General features: G+C 40.4%; 1 protein-coding gene and 1 long non-coding RNA gene across 12 annotated transcripts in view; both read left to right on the top strand.

Moving 5' to 3' along the window:
• Window positions 1-8818, top strand: part of MCM9 (minichromosome maintenance 9 homologous recombination repair factor) — an 86063-nt gene continuing 77245 nt past the window's right edge. For 4 of the 11 annotated variants that reach the window (XM_019740957.2, XM_074333492.1, XM_074333493.1 and 1 more), the window contains exons 1-5: window positions 13-297; window positions 1343-1463; window positions 2686-3004; window positions 4553-4869; window positions 6572-6653. In XM_019740957.2, the coding sequence (XP_019596516.2) occupies window positions 2701-3004; window positions 4553-4869; window positions 6572-6653 (703 nt within the window). In that variant the 5' untranslated portion in view covers window positions 13-297; window positions 1343-1463; window positions 2686-2700. Of the gene's footprint in view, window positions 298-1342; window positions 1464-2685; window positions 3005-4552; window positions 4870-6571; window positions 6654-8818 lie in introns of all 11 variants that reach the window. The other 7 variants (XM_074333495.1, XM_074333496.1, XM_074333500.1 and 4 more) reach the window with 4 other exon arrangements.
• LOC141571702 (uncharacterized) lies at window positions 3011-4422 on the top strand. Its single transcript, XR_012496727.1, has 2 exons — window positions 3011-3190; window positions 3739-4422. It is a non-coding gene; the product is annotated as an uncharacterized LOC141571702 (long non-coding RNA).

The raw sequence follows: 8818 nt of genomic DNA, 5'->3' as shown, positions 1-8818 counted from the left end.
CCGCCTCTCGCGTCCCGAGGCGCCAGGCCCGGCGCGGTCCCGCCCGCTTCCCCACCCGGAAGAGCCACTTGAGCGGTGAAGTTGAGGCGGTGCGCGGGCCGAGCCTCCCGGGTGGCGCCTATTTCGCCCTGGCGGGAGGCGGGCCCGCCGGAGCCTGCGCGCCCCCGCGCACGCGCTCCAGCCCTAGTTAGCGGCTTTGGGGTGCGGTGCGACGCAGCTGCGAGGCCCGAGCTCTCCGCGCCCCTCCGCCTCGGGAGCGGCGCGCTCCATGTGACTTCTGACACGGCTTATCCGCCAGTAAGTGACAGCAGCTGTCTCGTTTCACCGTTAATTATGTTTTCTTCCGCAGTTAGTCCAGAGTATCGCCCACATTTGGTTAGTTCAAAAACTGTTCAACTCCGGGACCGGTCCGGCGACAGAGCTGCCCGGTAGCTGAACACGGGAAATGTCAGAGACCTGCCAAGATGTTTTAGGGCAGGAGCCGCGTCCAGAGACGTGTGTGGAAAGCAGTCCTCGGACAACGACACCCCCTTTGCCGAGCGCCGGCTGGCACCCGAAAGGGCGGGGAGGAGGCGCGGAGAGAACGCGCGGGAACGGGAAAGGGGCGGGGCAGTGGGGCGGGTCCTGAGAAGCGGCGCCCCCGGGCGAGGGGGCGTGGCTCCAGCAGGTGCGGGCGGCGCCTGGGCCACCTGTGATTCCCAAACACCTAGCTCCAGTCACCGCTTGTTCACCCTCCTGGCTTTGTTTGTTGGTGCTTCAGTTTGGTCCAGAGGATAAAGTAATGCAACATGGTTGTATTTTAACCTCAAACACTCAATAAGAAACGGGAAGGGAACTTGAAATTTGTAAAAAAGAGTAAGTGCCTCCAGTCCGTCTGGGTGGGTATGTTTATAGGGTTAGCAACCTTCATAGAAACAGTTGATCAGTTTTGCACAGATATTGAAAGTGAATGCTATTTTTTTTAAAAGATGTTATTTTTAAACAGACTAGACGGAATTTAATCTGACCTTAATCTGGACCATGAATTCCCCTGCTGCCCTCTTCCTGCCCTATGTGGAGTTGTCTTAAATTGCTAAACTTGTGGGTCCAAATTTAATATGCATTTGTAGAATCTGAGAGATTCTCTTGTAGCCACTTTTAGGAGTCCAGTTTTTTTTGTGCTTTTTTGTTTTTGTTTGTTCGTTTGTTTGTTTTAAGGAAAGGCTACATCATGGAAATACTGTATGATTAGTTCCTTCCCAAGTGCTTTTTCTTTTTTACACTTGGCTGAGTTTATATTACCTAACCAGAGCAAATTACTTATCAATGTAGTGACCAAATTTACTTTTACTTATTCTCTTAGATATGCATGTACTCATCTGTTAATCTCACACTGGCATCATGTAATTGTCAGGATTCTTGGCCGAACTGCTGTATACCCTCTTTCCTCCTTTCACACGTTCCAGAACAGATTCCCAGAGAAGGTAAAATATTGCTAATAAGCAGCATGTATAACACATATTTACAATGCTGAACTGTGAGCTTTATAACAATCTTTAATCATTGTTCTGTTTCTAGAGCCTAGTTTAGTAAGTGTTGGTTAAATGAAGTAAGTCAAAGTACATCTGTCCTTAGGTGCTCTCTCTGTTTTTAAACAATAAGAGTTTCTTAGATGATCCAATTTGGACAGTTTATTTGTAACTGCCCATGACCACCTCTGGGATTGTCAGCTCATTTAAATTTAATCCTTCTCTCCTTTGTGCTCCTATTCATATTGCATTTTTACCACTGTTAGAGTGCTGGTATATTGGATCTCTCCTTTGGTTCTCTGAGGGCATAGAGTACCTTTTATTGTGCTTTCATTTCAAAGCATAGTGACTTGTACATGGTAGATGTCTGCATGTATACATGAAAATAAAATGGGGGTAGACCCTTCTAATCTATTGATACAAATTTTAAAAAATGTTGCCAAGGGAATGAGCTAGGCAAGTATTGAAATATACCATACTTATTTTCATTTAAAGACTAATTGTCCTTTCCTCAGTTTAATTACCTAGTTTCTTTACACTCTTGACATCTGTTTTTACTGAAGCCAATAGTTTCCCTGGGTTAGGAAGAGAAAATAGGATGTAACTTCACCTACAAATGTAGATTTCTAAAGCCAATCTGATAACTATTCAAGTCAGAACTGGCTATCAATTTGATTAGTAGTGGGTGTTCCATTTGTGTAGCAGAATACACATGCATATGTGTGTGTGACTAGAGAGGGAGATATTCTTTATATGAATAAAGCCTAGAACCGGAACGCTTTCAAAGAACTCTACCAGGGGTAACTTTAGCCAAAAGACTGGCATTTAAGATTTTATACTTGAGAGTAAGTGTGTGTATGGAATGTGGTTAAAGAAAAAGCAAGAACCTTTTACATAGCATAGGGTTAATGAGGAAGAAGTTTTGGGACAGGATATGGGAAAGGCATTGGACCATATTGGATTTTGATAATCAGTACGAAATTAATTACCCACTTAAAAAATAATACATTTACTAAGTAATAGATAATTCAGATCTAATTAAAATTTAAATTCAGGTAATATTTTGAGATTATAGTGTTACCTAAATTCAGGATGTTTACAACCAAACAATTATTTTGTTAACTTGTGTGTAAATCTGGAATAGCAAAATATAATACAGCCCTTTCTTTTTCTTCAGTTACCTAGATTCAAGATGAATAGCGATCAAGTTATGCTGGTGAGTCAAGTGTTTGAGTCATATGTTTCAGAATACCATAAGAACGATATTCTTCTAATCCTGAAGGAAAGAGATGAAGATGCTCATTACTCAGTTGTGGTCAATGCCATGACCCTTTTCGAGACCAACATGGAAATTGGGGAATATTTCAACTCATTCCCCAATGAAGTACTAACTGTTTTTGATGATGCGCTACGAAGATCAGCTTTAACAATTCTCGAGTCCCTTTCCCAGCCCGAGGGTGTCTCCATGAAGCAGAATCTTCACGCCAGGATATCAGGTGACTATTTAAGGATTTTATTGTCATGTTATTCTCTAGGAACATTTTGAGAACCCCAACACATATTGAATTGAGAGCACTGAGAAATAACTGTAATTTATACTTAAAAATATATCCACTGTGTAGGTGAAGTAGCACTTGTCAGCCCCAGAGGGTTCTAATGAAGCATTCCCCAGGAATTTGGAAGTAAGTCTGTTTTCTGAGAGTTAAATCATAAACTCAACACAGAATAGAACATAGACATATAAAAATTATCCTAAGCAACAGTATGGCTCCCTTACTAGCAAAATGTGATGCAATCTGAGTTAATATAAATGAAGAATATTTTCATTAGAAAGTGGGCAAGTCAGCCTTGGAAGCATAGAAAAAGAAGTCTTGTTGGCAGTGCCCACCTTGACTGTGCAGTATACAGTATATGGAGAGAGAATCTCAGGCAGCAACAGAGAAAATTTAAGTATCTATGGATTTGTAATCTGTAACACCAGGTTAATGTAGCCAGTGCCTTAAGCATTCAGTTCATCTAATTTGCTTTTTTTTTTTTTTTTTTTTTTTTTAATTCCATGCTTCCTGAACTATCTTCTGATTACTGTTATTATTTGGCTTTCAGAGTAGATCTATCAACAGGAAAAAATGTGTTGACCTTAGAAACTTAAAGTATAATCATACCTATCATGGTTATTTCTCGTGAGCTTGGCAAATCTGACAGATCTGTCTTCTGTGTGCATACTTACCAGGTTTCCAAACTACTGAATTCTGAGGACCAGACAATGGACCATGGGACATGAACCAGTATAAGATATGCTATCTTGATAAACCAGTTAGGAGGCAGCGTTTGACCATCACAGTCAGCATCTCTCTACTCCAATGATACATTGTAGCTCAAATGAGAAAGGGCATCATTTGTGCATAAAATCTTTCTTTGGCATTTCTTCCTATTAAGTTGACTGTTTATTAATGGTGAAATACACAAGGTTTTTAAAGCATAAAGTGATGCTGTGGGTAAACCTCTAGGTAATTCAAGGATTGGAGACACTGTCAGACTTACATATTAATAAATCCTGAAACTACCTGAAAAAAGCAGTAGCCTTCTATCATCGTGATACTCTTTTGTCATTATACTACCATCTCTTAATCACTGAACTTTGTGGTTTACTCAGAGTCATCAGTTGATTATATGGGTGGCCCATGGCAGTATATTCTTCGTTGAATGTGGTTATGATGACATACTGTACTTAGATCCTACTGAGATAGCCCTCTTATGAGATGCAATCCTTTTTTTTAAATCCTGGTTATTATGTCATCTAGATACGTACTTTTAAAAAGAATCCTTTGATAATTTTTATTTGAAATAATTCTTTTCTGTCTTCTTAATTGATTTGATCTGATTTTTTTTCTTAAATAAAACACAAGGGTTTCTTTTTGTTGTTTGTTTTTTTTTTCTTCTGAAGTTATCCTTTCTCCCCCAGGAAATATGAGGAAAGTCTGTTCTGTGTAGTCAGATGTCAAGATTGATGTAGTTTTTTTGTTGTTGTTGTTTTTCTCCGTCAGGTTTGCCAATTTGTCCTGAGCTGGTGAGGGAGCACATCCCTAAAACCAAGGACGTGGGACACTTTTTATCTGTCACTGGGACAGTGATTCGAACCAGTCTGGTGAAGATCCTGGAGTTTGAACGGGATTACATGTGTACCAAATGCAAGTGTGTTTTTGTGGTCAAGGCTGACTTTGAGCAGTATTACACGTTCAGCCGGCCATCCTCATGTCCCAGCTTGGAGAGCTGTGATTCTTCAAAATTCACCTGCCTCTCAGGCTTGGCTTCCTCTCCAACCAAGTGTAGAGATTATCAGGAAATCAAAATTCAGGAACAGGTAAACGATCAAATCAATAGGAAAAATGACTAATTTGAAGAAGTGTTTTTCAACTCTGTGCAAATTTCTAGGCCTGGGGAACATGTAACAGATTACAAATGAAACTTGTGTCATCACTTTGTGGAAGATCAGGTGTGAAACTGTTGTACATATATCAATATAGTCTTTAGACTATATTGAAAATATAGTCTGAAATAAACATCTTTTTATAGAGAGCATTGGCAAGAGGGTAGTGGAATGATTTAATAATTATGTTAAAATTAAGTGCATATTTAGGAAGTTCAAACTAGAGTTCTTAACTAAGGGATAAGAGAAAATTAAATGCATTTAATTGGTTGTTAAACATTTCAGTGGGCTGGATTTGGGGTTTAGGCCCAATTTTTATTTGCTGTGCCAAATGAGGTGTACATAACCACTTTTTTTTTTTTTAAAGATTTTATTAGGGAAGGGGAACAGGACTTTATTGGGATACAGTGTGTACCTCCAGGACTTTTTTCCAAGTCAAGTTGTTGTCCTTTCAATCTTAGTTGTGGAGTGTGCCGTTCAGCTTCAAGTTGTTGTCCTTTCAGTCTTAGTTGTGGAGGGCACAGCTCAGCTCCAGGTCCAGTTGCCGTTGCTAGTTGCAGGGGGTGCAGCCCACCATCCCTTGCGAGGAATCAAACCGGCAACCTTGTGGTTGAGAGGATGTGCTCCAACCAACTGAGCCATCCGGGAGCTCAGCGGCAGCTCAGGTCAAGGTGCCGTTTTCAATCTTAGTTGCAGGGGGTGCTGCCCACCATCCCTTGCGGAACTCTAGTTGAACTGGCAACCTTGTGATTGAGAGCCCATTGGCCCATGTGGGAATCGAACCAGCAGCCTTCAGAATTAGGAGCATGGAGCTCCAACCACCTGAGCCACCGAGCCGGCCCTATATAACCCCTTTTTAATACATGAGTACATGAGAGTGAGCCTGATTTTTTTATTTGTATTATTTTTTGTGTGTTTGTCACTTAAACACAAAGGCTTATTCAGTGTCAAGGACTCAGGCTCCTTTGGTCTTTCTACACCATTCTTGACTCATGGCTTCTATTCTTCCGGTTGTCTGTAGTCCAAGATGGTGGCTACAGCTTCTTCACATCTGTATCCTACTCAGAACAGGAACAAGGAAGGATAGGCAAGAGTAGCTGCCATCTAACCCAAGTCTCTCAGTTTGAGTAGTTTCTCACAACATAGCTACTTATATCTCATTGGCCAGAACTTAGTATGGTCACACCTACATAAAAGCTAGCCTGGGATATAGTCTTTTTACTTGTTGCGTGTCCACATGGACTAAAACCAGAGTTCTATTATTAAGGAATGATCAAAGGAACTTAGTGATTTGTCCCAGGTCTTACTTAGGACTAGAGATCAAAAAGAACTGCCTCTCCATTCTGGGTAACTTTGTTATTATGTTTAGTAGTTGGAGCATGTGTTTATTTTGACCATCCACAAGGTAGGTTGTCTTGGAGATGTTTTCCATATTGGTGTTTTATTTTACTCTAGTTTTAGTGAATTCTTAAACTGATATTAGGCACAATTTGCAAGAAAATCCCATAAATCCCCATCATAATTACATTGTATGATAATATCAGAAATAAAAATGGTAATTTCAAGAACTGCTAGGCTTCTTAATACTTAGCGTGTAGTTAAGTGTACTCATTATCTGTTTTCTTTTCCTTGCTAGGTTCAGAGGCTATCTGTTGGAAGTATTCCACGATCTATGAAGGTTATCCTAGAAGATGACTTAGTAGACAGTTGCAAATCTGGTAAGAATTAACTTTTGTTAGCTTGTATAGGGGGTCCTAACGTATTGATTAGGAAAAGCCACTTTTTATTTTCCCAAGAGTGAGAGTAATTGCTCACTTTAAGAGCAGAGCCTGGCATGGAGGTAGGCCCTGATAGCAGGAAAGAAACTGGGCTAGAGTTTAGCAGTCTAGTCCAGCTGCTTGTTTTATACATGAAAAACCTAACTTGCCCAAGATCACTTGGAGAGTTCAGTGACAGAACTAGAACATGAACCCAGCTCCACTGACTTCTAGTCCAGGACTCTCTACAATGCACCATAGCTAAACAGGAGCAACTTTTTGAAATGTTGGATTTAGCAAGCAGTTACATAAGAAACATCAGAGGATGTGACCATCAAATACTACTGCAGCTTTATGGGGGTCCAAAAGAAAGGAGGTGATTGTTTCTCTCTGTGTTGTTAACACCACTATAGGAGTCAGATTGATTTTTGGTCTTCTATCCTCTGAGGGTCCTCAGAGCTTCCACTGGCCAATTGCCTGAATTGAGAGGGAACTGGAAACCATATTGAAAAAAACTGTGGGTGTTTAACATGGATAAGCCTCAGGAAGGACATGACAACCAATTTCCATTAGTTGGAAGATTGTCGTATAGAAATGGAATTGGAATTATAGATGCTATTGGTTTCAGTGGGCTGATGCTACATGAAAGTAGATTTTGACTCAGTATCTAATAATCAAAGGTGCCCAACATGGGCCTTGGATGGTGGTGAGTTTAAGCAGAGGGTGTACAACATCTTGTTAGCTATTTGGGCCTCGTGATGGCAGTTATCTGGATGACCTACAGTGTTCCAGGCAAAACAGAGACCCTCTGAGCCTTGGAACTGTTCAGGAAATCCCAAGCTCCAGAGCCTGGTTGTTGGGAAGTCATTCTAAATTATGCTTTGATCTTCAGGCCACCAACCAGGCAACTCCTAAGCTCTCTTTTGTTCCTGTCACTCAGCTGTCTCCTTACTGCCTCATTGGGAAGCTTGGGAAGAATCAAACACACAAGTGTTTGTGGAAGGGTGAGGATTAGTATCGGCCAATGTCTATGGAATGGAGGTGTTTATGTTGAATTTTAAATTATAGTTTTTATAAAGAAAATGGTAGGGAAAACTTTTGTTTGAAAAATTAAGATATTAGAAGATTTCGTAAATCAGCAGTGTCACTCAAGTGGGTAAATACTATTCTCTTCTGCAGTAATCACATTTAAATATCATAGGAGATATTTTTAATAACATTTGGTATGTTTTTTTAAATGAATATGTTGGTGATAATTTGCGTTTATAATGCAAAAAGAGAGAATGAGAAAGGGTGCTTTCTTCAGCTGTTGGTAGAGAGTAGGGCTCTAAAACTTACATGGAACTGCTCAGTTCCAAAAGGTGAAAATCATAGACTGCTTTCAAAGTGATCATCTTAAAAGTTTTAATCAAAAACTTCTTCTAACCAAAGTACTTGATGTCTATATATCAACACAGCTGTCCTCATCATTTCTTCTCCCTCACTGTCTTCTGACCATACTGACGGAATTCGGACTGGTAGAGAGCTTGAAAGCCTTTTGGATTTATAGACTTTCAGTCCCAAAGTTGTCCTCAGAGCTGCAAATCTTTCATCAGCTTCTCTAAGGCTATATTTCCAGCCCAAAAAAAGAATGGAAACTTGTTCCCCTAACACCAGCATCTTCTGCTCCCTACACGCAGTCCCAGGCCTTGTCCAGACCTTTGTCTGTAAGGAGGATATGAGAGCTTATCCTTTCTCTTTACGCCATGTATTCCAAGTAACTTAAAAACTGCCTAACGATTTCCACTTCCTTTTTATTAACATTTAAGTTAACTTGCAGGCAGGTGGGTCAGAAAATGGAAATGATTGCTAAACCTTAGCTGAATGTCAGCAATTGCCTTTTAATTCACCTCAACATTCCCTCCTTTAAATATTTTTCATTCTCACTAAAACACCCTTCATGTCTATAGCACAAGTGTGTGCCTTGGGCAGTAAGAGGTATGTCTGATCTCTTACTCTACATCCCAGTTCTCCCCTACTTAACAGATCAATAATGTTTCATGTTGTCAAATTCCATCATTTCTCTTTGCTTAACCTAGACTTCTCCAAATGCCTCATTTATAAAATATTTACTGAGCTTACATTTC

The sequence above is a fragment of the Rhinolophus sinicus genome, linkage group LG05, assembly GCF_036562045.2.
Source record: "Rhinolophus sinicus isolate RSC01 linkage group LG05, ASM3656204v1, whole genome shotgun sequence".
Classification (NCBI taxonomy): Eukaryota; Metazoa; Chordata; class Mammalia; order Chiroptera; family Rhinolophidae; genus Rhinolophus; species Rhinolophus sinicus.
Note: the sequence above shows the minus strand (reverse complement) of the source record. Positions and strands in the feature narration are given on the sequence as shown.